This window comes from Elaeis guineensis, chromosome 10 (genome assembly GCF_000442705.2).
Source record: "Elaeis guineensis isolate ETL-2024a chromosome 10, EG11, whole genome shotgun sequence".
Taxonomy (NCBI): domain Eukaryota; kingdom Viridiplantae; phylum Streptophyta; class Magnoliopsida; order Arecales; family Arecaceae; genus Elaeis; species Elaeis guineensis.
Window position 1 is genome coordinate 2027557 of NC_026002.2, and position 17123 is coordinate 2044679.

The 17123-nt window shown below is 35.9% G+C and overlaps 1 protein-coding gene across 1 annotated transcript; it reads right to left on the reverse strand.

Annotated features, from left to right (window-relative positions):
• Nucleotides 1-3401: 3401 nt before the first annotated feature.
• Nucleotides 3402-16029, reverse strand: LOC105053341 (cysteine-rich receptor-like protein kinase 43). The gene is made up of 2 exons (XM_010934438.3): nt 15589-16029; nt 3402-4183 (listed from the first exon to the last, which is right to left on the reverse strand). Exons 1-2 carry the CDS (start codon nt 16027-16029, stop codon nt 3728-3730), a joined length of 897 nt encoding a protein of 298 aa, XP_010932740.1. The 3' UTR covers nt 3402-3727.
• Nucleotides 16030-17123: the final 1094 nt, after the last annotated feature.

The following is a 17123-nucleotide window of genomic DNA, read 5'->3' on the forward strand; positions in this document are numbered from 1 at the left end:
AAATATAAAGATGTTCCTTTAAGTTTGGATTATTTATATTTAAATCCTAAAAAATTTACATCAAAATTTCAAAATTATTATGATATGTCCCGGCCGTCTATTTTTATTTTTTTAAAAAAAAAAGTTATCATGTGAAGATACACTTGATAGCTAAATTTTTATAAAATCTCATAAATGTACTTTTCATTAACTTAGCGAGAAACTCTTGTTTTAACATGAATTAAATACAAGCATTTTGAGATCTGTATGGGTGGTTGAATGATAAAGAATGGAGTGCTTTGATATCTATATTGATTGATGAATAATAAAAGATAGAGTGCTTTGAGATCCATGCAAACAGATAATAATATAGGATGGAGTACTTTGAGATCTGCATAAACAAGTGGATAATAGAGGATGGAGTGTTATGAGACTTGTACAAACAAATCGATGATAGAGGCTGAAAATTTTTGAGATTTATGTAGATAGATAAATGATAGAGGATATGGTACTTTGATAGCTGTTCAGAAAGATGAAAATGATGGAGTACTTTGAGATTTGTGTAAGTGGATAGATGATAGAGGATAAAGTTTATTGAGATCTATGTAAATGAATGGATAATAGAGGATTGAGCACTTTGAGAACTATGCATGTGGATAAATAATAAAAAATATAGTACTTTGAGATCTATGCAGGCTGATAGATGATGAAGTACTTTGAGATTTGTATAAATGGATAGATGATAGAGAATGAAGTGCTTTGTAAGCTGTGTAAGCGAACGAATGATAGGATAGAGTATTTTGAGATCTGTACAAAAAGTTGAAGAGGAAGGAGTATTTTGAGATCTGTACAAGTAGATGAATGATAGAGGATAGTGCTTTAAGATCTATGTAGATGCATGACAGAAAATAAAGTGCTTTGAGATCTGTATAGAAGTATCGTTGATTGAAGAAGGAGTGCTTTGAGATCTATGTAGGCATATGTACAACAAAAGACAAAGTGCTTTAAGGTTAGAGTGCTTTGAGATCTATCAGATAAATGATGACCATAAATGAATGGCTTTGAGATCTACACAGATGGATAGACGACAAAGGATAGAGTGCTTTGAGATCTATGGAGAAGGATAAATGATAGAGAATAGAGTGTTTTAAGATCTATGCAGATTGATGGATAAGAGATGATGAAGTATTTTGAAATTTTTTGTATAGATGGATGGATAATAGAGGGTGAAGCACTTTAGAATTTATGTAGGTGGATGACTGATAGAGGATAGAGTACTTTAAGATCTGTGCATATAGATGGATAATAAAGGATGGAGTACTTTGAGCCTTGTGTAGATGAATGATGATAAATGGGGTTCTTTAAGATCTATACAATTGAATAGATAATAGAGGATATGTGCTTTGAGATATGTATAGGTGGATGGATGATTTGAAGATGAAGAACTTTGAGATATGTGCAAATGGATAAATGATAGAGGATGAAATGCTTTAAGATTTGTGTGAGTGGATGATTCTCAAAGGATGAAGCACCTTGAGATTGCATAAAAGCTATATATTGGTATATCTGAATCAAACTTATTTTGATTTTTTTTTCATTCCATTAATGATGTCAGGATTTACATTGATGGTTGGCCATTTTGCAAAAAAATTATAGTTTTAATGGTTAATTAAAATTTTTAAACTTTTAGGATTTAAATGTAATAAGTCCAAACTTGAGGGGATATCTCTGTAATTTTCTTTTAAAGTTATTAATGCATATCATATGAAAGCAAGTAGTCTTTTTTTTTTCAGTAAACATAATCTAGTCATTTTTCAATGAAAGTAACCTAATTTTGAAGTTAAATACTTAAATCGAGGTATATGTAGAGAGTTACTAGTGTTGAAATTTTATTTTTTAAAAGAAAGATTTAAATTTTTTTATCCCTTAAATTTTAGTTATTTGAAAATTTAATTTTTTTAAATTTAACAGCTCTTTGCGAAGAGATATGACTTTTTGGAAGAGAATGTTGGTTTCCGAAGAGTTACAATCATATCTCTTCAAAAATATGGCACTTCGACAGAGTCTATAAGTAGGCTTCGATCCAATTTGTTTCAAAATAATAAAAAATCTTAATCTCTTCTTGTGTTTTATCTCTCTCTATTTCCTTCTGAGATAAAAGCCGTCTTTTTCTTTTTTTCCACTTTTTTTTCGAGGCATCTGAAGAAAATCTTTTGAGTCAACCTCTCCAACGATTATGCTCGTTAGAGGAAGATCAGACTGAGTTGCATTATTGTACTTTGAGGATGAGATCGTCAAAGACCCACACATAAAGGGCGAATCGCATTTTTAAGACAGTATTTCACATGCTTCGATTCAGACAATATCTTCTTAATCTTTTTCTTATTTTAGTATTCTCTTTTTTTTTTTAATAAAATCATCTTAGAATCATATAAACAATAATATTAATTTCTAGGTTTTTTGAATGAATTTTTTCCAACAACTTGCCCGAGCCATCATCTTCTTTGGCAAATTTTGGTCTTCTCATGTAGACTTCTCTGAAGATTTTTGATGAATCTTCAATCAATGATTCATTAATTTTAGTTGTTGAAGGTTCTATCGAGCTTAAATCTTTTCTTTTCTGCATGCTTACGGTTATGTGATTTTTTTTTACATAGTGATCACAAAATTTCTGGGTTCTGGGTTGCGTAAAATGGCTTCCATCCTCTGTAAAATTCTTTTCGTAGAGAGGGGTGCTTAAGAGAGCTGCAGGCCAGAAAAAAATTGATTAAAGAGATTGTATCAAACAAAAAGAGAGAACTAGTTGAGGATAGGGAGAAGATGATGACCGCTTTTAAAAGAGAGAGCATAAGAAATCTCCAGTTCAAGAAAACTTTGGTGAAACCCAACAGGTCAAAATTACTTCAAAATCGAGCAGGAATGAATCGAGATTCTTAAGTGACAAAATAGAGAAAAAAATAGCCATAGAAACAACAAACCACTAGAGAGGCTACTACTCTTCACTGCCACCCTCCTGTTTCCTATTCTTACATGACAGCTTCCAACAACTCCATTACACGTTCAACATCTTTCTTTCTTAATGCTTCCAACACAACAAACGCATCTTTTGCCCCAATAACAAGTCTACATTTAGAAGCCAGACTAATCCAGCTGATCTGTTGGCAGCCTCTTTTCTCTTCCAAGGATATTACTGATTTATTGTAGCATTAGCTTGCATCACCCCTAGAATTAAATCCTACCATCGCTCCAGAACCTGACCATACTTTTAGGAGAAGGCACACCAAGATAAAGAATAGACAATGATTGAAACAGAGTTAGAAGAGAGCTTGAAGAGGGCTTTTATCACAAAATTTTGGAGGATGGTAGTATTCTTTCTTGCAGTCTCTGCCAAAATCCGACAGCTTATTTTAACAGTTTCCAGTAATAGCTCATTCCGATAAGAGCATGCTTCCATATTTTTATAAGATTAGGCTGAAAATTCTACCCGTTCCATGAATTGGGCTGTCCATTTATGCATGGCTTTATCAACCACGCCTCCCAACTCAAACCCTGTGAGAAGAAAGAAACAATCTGCATGGGTTTTTTCCTTCCTGCAGTCTAAAGGCTGATACATGGCTTTAAATTTAAAAATTTAAACAATCATCTATATATACATAACCAGAAAACAAATATCCAAAATAAGAAATCTTTTGATCCATATGAAAGTCATTATCTGTACATTGGCTATGGTTTTGCCACTTGCTAGACTTCAGAAACCTTGAGATACTGAGAGGAAGTGTTGGTAGTGTTGGATATGATGTTGTTCTTGATACAAAGGTGGCGTCTGGGTGCTTGCATTGGTGGTGGTGGTCGAGGTGGTAGCCTCTTTTGCTTTGGAAGTGGAGGCATGGTTATAAGCAGAGTTGGAGGCATTGATCGTGCCTGATGAGGACGCACCCAAGGCATGGTCGGAACCTTGGGGTCTATAAGCTCTTCTGCGGCACCTGGACCCAGGGATGTCAGGCCTGATGGGCTTTTCTAGTGTGCTTGGCTTTTTGGACAAAATCTTCACCACCCGCCTCATGTCAGGCCTCAGCTTGGGGTCCAACTCAGTGCAAAGGAGTCCTATCTGCACACACATTTCAACTTGTTCTGGAACTGCTGAGGATCTCAGGGCAGGATCCAACATCTCCAGACACTGATCCTTCTTGTAGAGCTCCCAAGCCTGAGATAGTTCCAATGCACCACATAAAACATATAGTAAAGGCTATAATATTGGTACATAAATGGAAGCCACAACAGACAGAAGGTGATAGAAATTTGGATACAAATACACAAGAATTACATTTTTAAGGAAGAATTTGGGATATATCCATGTTGTTTGATGTCAACTGAAGCATGCATTGGATTATTGGATCACTTCCTGTGAATGTTGAAGTGAGTTTGGATGGAAAGCCTCATGACAATTGAGTTGGTTGCTGCAATCAAACTTTTCCTGTCAACTCAGGTGCAAAGCAGGTACACTCTTACTAATAAAAATGTCTCCTTTTTTGTGGGTTTTAGTCATTGATCAATTTCCCTCAGAATGAGTTGACTGAGAACAAAAGGATACATCAGAGAATTCAGTGGTCAAAATACATAGTCTTTGCAAACAGATTATTTGATTCTAGGTTTTGCAGGAGGAAGTTGTTGATTTTGAGGAAAATCAAGAGAGGAGCAAAATGAAATTTTTGGATATGAAACAACTAGATTTCATTTTTAAATATAAAACCTTCTTTCAATATTACTATCCACTGATATAGAGGAAATCCAGAGTAAATGGGTGTTCCCCCCTTTCAAACACAAAATTGCAAATAAATCCATAATGCATTTGGCCTAATAACTTTTTTTAGAGGAAAATACTCATGGTGGCAAATATTTGTCTAAGTCAAAAATGACGTTACCTCCCAAATTTTAATATTAGAGCTTCCATGTCTCCATTATAAGAACATGGATGTACCATACACAACCTATTGGTAGAACAAGATAGCGGGGTAAGGACTTGTTGCAACATAGTATAAAGAAAGAAGACATCTATAGAGATGAAAATCTATTCCAGCGAAGGTAGGCAACTAGATTAAGGACCCAAATCATTGAGGCTGCTCAAACCATGCAGCATAGGGATGTTGGTTATTTGGTTGACAATCTATCAACATACAAAACATAATCATAACCATTCAGCCTAATCTAAACTATTTGCGGTTTGCTTTATGGATCCTCATTCATCAACTAAGTTTGTATCCAATCCCTAGTTTGACATTTTCTACGACCTGCTGTTGACCTAATGTCAGCCCCGGACCTCTCATCCAAGCTCACGACCAGCAGTGTGGTGAAAATACCCAAGAATTGAAAGCTTCATCTGATAAATTGGAACACATGGCATGTATTGCTGTAAGCTCACGATTGGATTGTAATTCGATTTGGTAGCAGAGAATAGCACAGGCCCATAGGGCGAGAAATCCAGCCAGCACCTGCAAGCAAGTCTACTTGCCGGAGTGTGTCTGGCAGAGACTCTCTGATGGTCAAGTCAGTCCAGAACCAGGAACAAAGTAAGGAAGACAGAGGAGTAAGATGATTAATCCTCAAGGGTGCTTGAGAGACTTATCTGGGGTTTCCCTTCTTCCCCCTTTTGTAGATGGAGAGGAGTGGTAGTTGGCCATTCCATAACTGTATATGCGGAGTCAACGCATAGTGCTTATTTTATTATTTCAGCGATGGCATAGCGATCTTGATAATCTCCTACCCTTTTTGTGAGATTTTGGAGATTCTCTGTGCGGGGCATTCACTGGTGATCTTAGGCTAGTATGATCCCAACACTAGATTGAGGGCATCTTAACCGCATAGGCCACCTTAGTCCTAGGACAGCTGATTCCACCATCATCCAAGGTCAATCCCGTATCAGCATGCAATAAACAAAATGGGTTCTATTATCCAAAAACTTGGTTTCTATATAGGCTGCATCAATGGCAACAATGGTTTTCAATTTGAGTACATAAAATATTGGCTTAAGGAACCACACGTTGGAATAGGAAGAAATATGGCTAAGCAAAACTGAAAAGAGTGGACATGGGCCTCGAAACTAATTTAAAAGAGCTGAAAATGTGCTTGGAGAAAAAAGTCCACCTTTGAGGCTGATGCAGGCATCACCATGAACCCATGAACTTTATCTACTCTAAAATGTCTAAAATAGTTCGAAATTTCCTTTCCAATAAAAAATCAAGTAGAGTCACTGATTGTCAAATAAATATGTTTCTGATTTTTTTTTAAAAAAAATTGGAGGCTACTTATGTTGGCAAAAATTCAGATCTTCGAAAGGAAAAAATGGTATGCAAAATCTCCACTCTACAATGGAGTGCATATGTAGGTTCTTCCACTAAGGAATTCATTACACAATATGCACTGTGGTTGGCAAAGGTTGGCTCGATAACTCCATATCATTGAATCTTCCTCAAGTATTATACACTCCAGAATATATGAAGAACTCTTAGAAAACTGTAGCTTGCATGAGTACACGAGCATTTTTCTAGCAAGGAAGCAGAGTATGGCATCGCAAACAGAAGAAGTTGCCTGAGAGAACAAGAGAGATGCTAGATCCTACACTACAAAATGAATAAGTAGGAATGTCTGGTAACCAAGGGGAGATGGTAAAAGAAGTGAAATATGTCAAATGTCCAGATAAAAGTAACATGTTTCAAATGCAAATTTTAGATGAGTTAGGAAAGTGCACATTGCTGTCAAGATGCATCCTATTAAACTAGCATAGAGATTATATTTCAAAGTTTAACCACAAAGTACAGAGATTTTTCAATATGGAGGATGTAGAGGTGTCCTGCATTTAGATTAGCATTGGCCACAGAGTTAATAAGGCCCTTTCTATCTTGTTGGGTGGAGATCTCTGTATACCTGTTTTAGTGAGATATGTTGCTTTTTGAGATGCAAGTGCTCTTCTAGGATTTTTCGCCTTGTACTTTGTAATCTCCAATATTGAAGAAAGTGAAAAATCTCAAACTATCTCTGCCTGTGGTTTTTTCCTTTGATTCAAAGGGTTTTCTACGTAAATCCTGAGTTTGCATTGATCTTTGTTTTCTTCGATTTCTTTTTTATTTGGCATCTACAACAGAGGATTTTGTGATTAAGCTTGAATAATGTGTCATCAGAACTCAAAGGAAAAGGATGAACAAATATATGCATATTTTATTTAAACCCCACCATATATGTAAAAGGAGGAAAAATATGCTAGATGCCAAACCAATTCTCATTCTTCAGCGAAGAGGCTCCTATTTTCCAATTATGTGACCATCCACTGGAATCTTGGTTTAGTAATTGTGGAAATGAAAGTGGCCAGGATGTAATTTTTTTTGTCATCTATGAGGACCCAAACTGCATAGTTATCTATATACCCATATACATCAAGCATATGCATATTGATCATTGATATTTAATCTGGACATAGATATGTCTATGTGGATATCTGGATATAGAGACATTTGAATATGGACATTAGATAAGTAGGAATGTTTGGTAACCAAGGGGAGATGATATATTGGCTGAAATATGTCAAATGTCAAGATCAAAGTCACAAGTTTCAATGGCAAACTGTAGATGAATTAGGAACTTGCACTTTGCTGTCAAGATGCGTACCATTAAACTAGCATGGAGATTATATTTCCAGGCTTAACCACAAAGTACAGATGTTTTTCAATATGGAGGATTTTGTGATTAAGCTTGAACAATGTGTCATCAGAACTCAAAGGAAAAGGATGAACAAAATATATGCATTATTTAAACCCGACCATATATGTAAAGGGGAAAAAATATGCTAGAAGCCAAACCATTTATCATTCTTTAGCCCCAGGAAGAGGCTCCTATTTTCTAATCATGTGACCATCCACTGGAATCTTGGTATTGTAATTGTGGGAATGAAAGTGGCCAGGATGTAATGTTTGTCATCTAAGAGGACCCAAACTGCATAGATTATCTATATGCCCATATACATCAAGGATATGTATGTTGATCACTTATATATTATTGGGACATAGATATGTCTACGTGGATATTTGGATCCAGATAGACATTTGAATATGGACATTAGCAGCAGCATGTTATGAAAGAAATCCCTTTAACCTTAGTAATATTTAAGATTTTAATTCTATTTATATGATAAATTTGAAACATGTAAAAGATACTTCTTTTTAATACACTTTCACCGTACATTTTCGTTGCAGATGACTCCTGCGTATGTTTGAAACATGTATAGACATTGTAAGCATGGAATTCCATACCATACCAAGCTGGCCGGTACACCCTTACCGAGCTGGACCGGTGGGAAACTGAGATGGCTCGGCCAGAAAAAGCGGTATACTAGAGGAGGGAGAGGGGAAGAGAGGAAGAGAGAGAGAGGAGAGAGAGAGCAGACGCCGTCGAAGGCCGACGATGGCCTGCTGTAGCCGTTGGAGGGCCGCGGAAGCTTTCGCGGCTCGATTGTCACCCAATAGGGCTTTTAAATGAGAGAGAAAGAGAGAGAAAAGTGGAGTATCGGAGGGAGACACGGCCGGCGGAGGGGCCGTCGGAGTTTGGCGAATGGCCGCCATGGCCATCGAGCAGTGAAAACCATAAGGGCGGAGTTACGGCCGTGGAACAGGACGACAGCTCCAATTCCTTCATTGTATTTTTTTTAAAAACGACAATGAATAGTGAAGCTGGCAATAGATTTACCACCTTATGCTTTTCTAAATTTTTTTAAAAAATATCCGTGAAACATTGCCCCTGTTTCATGCCCGCGGCGCCTCATGTGTGGAGTGCGCCGTCCGACGGCCATGACGGCTAGCCAGAGGCTGTCCAACGGCCTTTCCAATAGCTTCCCCTCCTTTCTCTTTCTTCCTCCCTCTCTATTTCTTTCTCTTTTCCTCCTCTTGGTTTGCTTCCTTTGCCTATGTTGGTTCGCGTCAGTTCGATCCGATACGCATCTGTACCGATCCATACCGTCAGCCAACTGGCACGGGTTCTCGTACCAAGTCCATGAACCTTGATTATAATTATCTGATTTATGTTCATATTTTCTTAAAATAAGAACATATGGATATGAACATATAGGCTTTGTATGTACATTTCTTTTAAGCACTATAAATTCATAAATTCTTGCATGGATTTATGGTATAGACAATTTGGATACTACTCATACATTATCCTTCTTTGTTTTTGAAGTGCCTATTTATATCTGTCCCATGCTTGCATGAGTGAATGTGCGCATGTGTATCTGCATGTGCATGTTTCTGTGTTTCTTGTACCAGTAAACATGCATATGCATCGATCTGTTTGTTGAGTACAACTGAATTTGAATTTGATATTGCCAATATTCAAGAATATTTGATCTGTTTTCATCTCCAATCATTAGATTCATAAATTTGGATCATTCTTTTCGAAAGTTGTCCTTGGGTTATCATAGCTTAGAGCTTCATTATAATGCATGACTTTACATTATCAAAATAAGACAGCCCTTACCAAATAGTCTAGCAATTCAACTTGATGGGAGTGGTGCACTAACAAATAACGAGATGACAATTTCTAACTCCATGAGGACTGTTAAGTGATTTATGTCACTATAAAATGTCTGAGGTACTAGATCCATATGATCCATATAAGAGTGTGCAATACCTTGTCAGTTTCTTCTAGCAATCAAGAGAGAACTATGATCTTCTGCTTTGCTCATTAAATAGCAATACACCAGATTAAATCTAAGTGACACATAAATATGGTTACCAACTTTGTATGGCGACTGCTGCATGCTAATTATCATTTTTAGTTGCTGGAGTAATGACTCTGCATCAATACTTGGCTTGTTATCACATGTTACCTAGTCAATCTAAGAGCTCAACTGGTTCAAACCAAACTGTCAAGAGTTTTATTTTCGATATGCTCAATAATCTTTGCATGTCGCACTTTGAGGGATTCTGCCATCAATAGTGACAATTTGATGATTAAGCTGGATTAATCAAATAGTGTGATTATCTTTAGTGTTCTAGTGTAGGTGTAGGAAACTCGATACTAGACCATAATTGGATTGTTAAATAGGATATGATCAGATGGTTGAGATCTGGGTTCGTTGTGCCGGTATAGCGGCCCAGATGGTCAGCCGGCGGCATGATTTGGTCTGCTCCTATGTTGTTTCATACTAGACTCGTATTGACAAAGTAGAGAGGGTGGGGGAGAGGGAGAATAAGAGGAAAAGAGAGGGGGGGAGGGAAGAAGGGAGGGAAAGAGATGGTGAAGGCTGGCGAAGCACGGTCCGACACAGTAGAGAGAGTGGGGGAGAGGAAGAACATGAGAGGAAAAGGGAGAGAGGGGGAGGAGGGAGGGAGGGAGGGCAAGTGGAGGGTCATCGGAGGTTGCCGAGGGCTACAGAGGGCCAAAGGATGGACTCCACCCTTCGGACAATCGGAATAAGGAAGGATCCATCAGGCTCTTTTTTTATTTTGCGAACTTTAAGTAAAATTAGCAATGGGGCTACCAACTTTACTCAATGTTTACAAAATAAAAAATAGAGCAGACAACCCCTGTTTCGATCGTCCGAAGGGTGGAGCCCCTCCCCACCCTCCTCCCCTCCCCTCTATTTTCCTCTCTTTCCTTCTCCCTCTCCCTTTTTTTTGCCGGTTTCTTGTTTTGAATACCAAACTGTCCTGGTTCACCACCAAAATGGCTCAGTAAGCCTTGAACTGGGTGGTTTAGAATGGTTCCGCATTCCTTAGTTGAGACAAGAAATGGCAAATTTTCAAACTTTTGCTAAATTTATTTTTGAATAAACAACAAATGTTTTGAAAAGTATTTTGAAGTAAAAAATTTCAATCATAATTGATCAAATTCTAGATTTATCATCTATGGACAATACATCTATCAACTAGGGGTTAGTCCCAAGAGCAATCATAAGTTAGTGTAATAGTAGTAATAGTAGCATTGAATATATGCAAATAGTTTTATCATTACATAGATAGTTTTATCTCGCACTGTGCCAAAATTTAAGGAGTTTGTTATAAACTTGTAGTATCAATTTTCCTATCAAATATCACTTATGTTTAAGGGACATGTGTGATAATCTTACTTTGATTAATTAAGTCTTCATTAACCATGCATCTAATGGCTCTTGGATTGGAATTCCAATCTAAGCCTACTTCAGTAGCATAGAGATTTGCTAAGTGATTCAATGTAACTATTCTATAACAAGAAGAGGGAATTTTTTTGAGATAAAGAAATCATTGCAAATATCTCTATAAAGATGAAGCATTTAAGAGAACATTTTTTTTAAAAAAAGGGTGAAAATGAGGATATAGCCGAAAGAATCTAGTGGCAAATGAAAGAGGGACATTAATGTTGTTGTATAGTTTTCTTAACCTATGTTGAAAAAGCAAAAAAAAAATGCATTGCTATTTCTTTTGGACAAATTGATCAAAATCTTTATATTCCCAAGAATAAGAAAAAACACCGACGATGGAGCATATAGAATACTTGACTGAAACTGAAATTTTTGTCACCTAGTTTGAAGAGCTATCTATCATAGGCTAATCAATAAGTGAGGGCAAAGATTTGGCTTAAAAAAGCCAATGGAACATCTCCCTTCGTGGCTTCTCAATTGCTACTAAAAAACTTGGTAGTGGTGCTTATTCAAAAAAGTATTTTTGATAACATTTGACACTTAAACAAAGTTAAGGATTATTCTTACAACATCATGTCAAAGTTCCTGTAAATTCTAAGCCATGATGGTTATCAACATGCTTTAAATTTGTTTTTTTGGTATAATATGCTTTAAATTTCTTGAAGGATAAGGGGTGCCCATTATGCTTTTATTTTCTGGTGACAAACAATTAAGGGTGCGTTTGGTTACAGTTTTTGATTTTTGATTTTTAAAAAATATTTTTTATTTTTTTTAATTTTTGCTATTGAGTAAAAGCAAAAAAATAAAAAGTATGTTCGATAACTACGTTGCTATAAAGCAAAAAGTAATATTTGGGGACGGCAAGTGAAGAGCTCGATGAGGAAGAATGGTTCAGAAAGGGAGGGAGAAGGGGGTGGAGAGGTGAAGAGATCGACGAGGGAGAAGGATTCGGACTCTTTACTTTTTGATGTGACATTTTAGATGTGTGGAAGCAAAAAAAATAGGAAAGCAAGTTTTGGAAAGCAAAAATTTTTTGCTTTGCATATAAAGCAATTATTTTGATTATTTTGATTTTTGCTTTTTGCTTTTCATGATGTTACCAAACATTGCTTTTTAATTTTTGCATTTTAAAAATCAAAAAGCAAAAAAAATACTTTTTTAATGGCTAACCAAATGCACCCTAAGGAAAAAAGGCTGAAAATCAGAAACTTGGAGAATCTTATGACAAAATTGATGAGGATTTTCCTTTTAAAAGTCAAAGGGCACTAAATTTTAGCAGCATAAAGGTCAAATGGATGAAAACATGCATAACTTCTACCAATTTTCTCTTCACCTACAAATTTTTTATAAGTGGCAAGTGACTTTGAAAGAGGGATCCTCTTTTCCCTTTATTGTTTTCAATGACTTATTAAGAAATGGTAAACTAGCTAAGACCAAATGTTTAACAAAGATTATGTGTCAGGATATATGAGAAAGTGAAATGATGATTTCTAATATATATGTATATATATAGATACAAATACACATTTGAATGACTAATCAAGACTAATCAATGTTCCATTTTCCTATATTAAAAAAAAAGGAGCAATGTCCCTTGTAGAAGTTGCAATTCCAATATAGAAAAATAGGATGAGAATCTTCATCTTACTGTCTAATGGTTGACTTGTGCGTTCATTCACCAATTGCTTATAAGGATGGCTGGACAGTCATGTGCAAATCAAATTACTCTATTCAAGTTGCTTTTGTAGTTCTTATTTTTCTCTTTGAAAGTCATGCGTAATTAATCTGCATTCCATCAATTTCAATTTAGAATTGTTGGATGATAATCTTCATCTTTATTAGATTTGGAATATGATTCACCTCCTGATGGTTGAGTTGTGAGGATGGATTGACACTCGTATGTGATACAAATTATTGTCTTTAAAGTTGTTTGCATATTCTTATTTAAATCTGTGATAAAACGTCCCACAGCCATTCCGTTAAGCTGGTCAGATATGCTTGATAGGGTATGTATCCATTTGAATAACTAATCCATGTTCCCATGGAAGTTGCAATTCCACTACAGAAGGCTAGCTAAACGAGAATATTCATCTCAAGCCAATTTTGGTGTATGATTTACCTCTTGAAAGTCGAGTTGTGTGATTTATTCGTTGCACTCCTGTTAGGATTTTTTGTCACTCATCTTGTGAGATAGATTATTTTGTTTTAGGTTGTTTGCATAGTTCTCCTTTTACTTTGAAATTAACACCTGAAGGCCATTCTATTCAACTTTTCAGATCTGCATGATAGGATTTATTCATTTGAACAACTGATCTATGTGCCTTTTTGAAGCTGCAATTTAAATCTACTAGATTAGATCACAATCTTCTTCCCAAGCTGATTTAGTGTATGAGTTTCCTCTTGATTGTTTAATTGTGTGATTTAAAAGGATGGCTTGACACATATAGGTTATGGGATTCTAATTGCAAAATTAGGATCTTGTTATACTATCATTTTAAGAAGCCCATGCTACTGACCCTTATTATAAATAATGATCATGTGAACCTCTCACTTACATTATTCAGCTTTTGCCTCTTCATTCCCTCATCTAAATATAGATAATGAAACCTTCTTTTTTTTTTTTTAGGAGGTAATGAAACCTGACATAATCTAATTGATAAGTTCGTTGCATGCATAACAAAAAAATCAGAATCATTTTTTCATCCTCTCGATCTTATATAATCAAAATCACTATTTGGGCTTTCATGCTACATCTGATGATGAACAAGAGACTGAATATTGCACAGAGTTCTAAACATGCCATGTTTACATAAGGATCTTGAAATCATGTAATCTCATAAGATGACAACCTACTGACAAGAACATGATTATCGCAAAGCCTTCCAAAGAGATTAACATAAATTTGGAGATTTTTGCACGTTTACACTAATAAATATTTCAACTTATGCGTATAACCTTGCAAATTTACTATTTATTTGTACATCCTTATAAATTTTTTACATGTATACCCTTATAAATATCTGAGATTACATATTTATCCTTATAAATTTACTATTTGCATGTATGATCCTTATAAATTTTATCTTTTGGCATTTATGTACTTAACTCGATAAGGGTAGATGTGCAAAGATAAATAATTTGAATAGTTATAATATGCATAAATATTAAATTAGTGAGTGTATGCATGCAATTTCAGATATTTGTAAGGGTAGGCATCCAAAAGAAATGATTTATAAGAGTATACACATACATAGTATGAGGGTGCATATGTAACTGCAGACTATGGGTGTCATCACAAAGGTGAATAAAGCCAACAATCTCAAAGAAAATAAATTTAATCAGATCCATTACTTAAAGGGGAGGAAGAAAGAGAACATGGAACATTGTCAACTTGAAAAATATAAAAATGATGCATTTAATATATTATAAATTTAAGAATAAGTTATCTGATTCTATATTTAAATAACATTCCATTTTTTCAGCAAGAAAACAACGAGTAGATACAGAGTTTCAAAATTTATAAAAGAAACAAAATTTACTAATTTAGAATCCTTTTCTATATGCATTCCTCTGAAAATCCATTTTCCTTGTACATAGCCCACAAAAAATTGTATACCTTCTTGAAAGCTTGAATATTGCATTAGTGTTTTATGGTGTTATTAAACATTAAAAATGAAGAGTAGGTGTTGAAAGTAAGACACACCATCCGGTATGGGGTTCTGTACTGGTGCCATCGTGTTAATGTGACGGTTATATATATCCGGCACAAACCAGTTCGATGTACCAAGTGCAGGTACACCCTTTGAACCATATGCCGCTTCGGTCCTAGTACAATATGGTCCGTTCTATACTATCCAGTTTGGTATGGTATGGCATATCTTGGTTGAAAGAGCTTTGGTAACAGTCATAGATTTATTACTTTCAAAAGAGCATGAAAATAGAATCAGTAAACAACCAAAATTTTGTGCAAGTTCTGTGTTTATCATCAAGCTCTATGTTGAAACAAAAATACAAAAACAAGTACATCGAACAAACCCTAACTTAATAACTTTTTCACATATACTTCTCTCAATTTAATCTGTCCGAAGTTGGTTCAGCATTCAATGTTTAAAAAAAAGAAATTCATAATTAAAGTTGCATCTCAAAATGTTAGGAATACTGAGATCTGTTTCCGAGGGCGTATATATAAACAAGCCTAATCAGTACCAATAGACATTTCAAACGTTTCCTATTCCATAGATAATTAACATTAAAGACCTCAACTAACCAATGCCCGACATTATACTTGCTTAAAAATTTCCAAGCTTCTAACCCTCGGAAGTTTCAAGCAGCCGAAATATTTTAATACTTGACAAAATAAATATATTTCAAGTCCAAATCTCCATGGTAACTAATTTGAGCTAAATAGGGGGGAAAAGAAACACAAAAGGGAGAGCTTCACATACCCATTCGGGGAGGCTCCGAGCAGCTTCCGCTTCAAGGATGAAAGAGATACTCGTCTGGCCGGAGATGAGCTCGAGGACGAGAACACCGAAGCTGAAGACGTCGGACTTGGTGGAGAGGGAGCCATGTATGACGTACTCGGGGGCCAAATCGCCAATGGTGCCGGCTAGATCGGTGTTGATGTGGGTGAGGTCCTCCGGGAAGAGGCGGGATAAGCCGAAGTCGGCGATCTTGGGAGCCCAGCGCTCGTCGAGGAGAATGTTGGCGGGCTTGATGTCCCGGTGGATGATGGGCGTGTGCGCGTCCTCGTGCAGGTACAGCAGCCCCTGCGTAACCCCCAGCACCACCTCGTACCGCCGCTTCCAGTCCAGCAGCTCCGCCCGCTTCCGGCCAACATCCGGATCAAGTCCTCCTCTTTCTGCCGCACGTACACACAACACCATTAAATTTGATTTTTTTAAAAAAGCGGAAGACTCATCGTTGTTTTTAAATATTGGAATTATTTTACTAGGGCGATTGCTGTTACACGGAGTACTTTACCACGCTAATATTTTTTTTTTTATTTTTTTTTATCGGATTGATACAAATTTAAATTTATTTATTAAATTAATATAAAAATTAAAAATATCATTTGAAATAATATTTTTTTAAAAAAAATATTATTTTAAATGACGTTTCCTTAACTCAGATAGTCATTCTCCACGACCTATGTGGAATACTCTTAAAAAAAAGATTTAAAAGTGTTATTCTGAATGATACTTCCAAAAACGACATTCCGGATGGCGCTTGCTAATAGCGCTTTTTAAAAGCATCATTCCAAATGATACTTCTTAGCACATTCATAATTGCTTCTCGATGCTCAGACGATGATTGTGCTTAATTGTGCCAGAACAGTACCGACTGGATTGTTATTTGCTAGGACTACATCTGAAATTATTGGAGCAGTACTGGCACTTGATTTTACTTATGAGACTAGTACCCAGATTATAAGTACTATCTCAATTGGCTTGCTTCGGTGGTGGCGATGATAGTAATAATGGCGGTGATGTTGGTGGCGCCTTGGATGGCTGCGGTGGCAATGTTGGCTAGGACTCTGAACTTGAACTTGAATCATTTTTATGGGTAGATAGTTTTGAAAGAGTGAATGATAGTCTTGAAAGATCAGTCGAGTCGACTCGAAGTCAGTTCGAATCGACTTTTGAAGTCCTGACAGCCTGTTTTAGCTTAAATTCACAACACAATACTTGAATTAACTCACGGCTAGTGCATATATCTATTTAAATTTTTTAAACCCAATTCACTCCCCTCCTCTTGGGTTGTCTAGCTGGACAACGTATTTTTTTTATTGGAGCATATCCCTTTAACTAGCAACTTAACGTAATATGTTTCTCCTATACATTAGAAAAGTAGAGCTAACTTGTCTAAGCTTGTTTCTTACTATTTCAAAAAATATAATTGAATTATTCGATATATTATTTTTATTTATATTTTGATTTATATTACTCTTTTAGCATGACATTTTCTCCTCCAATCTTTT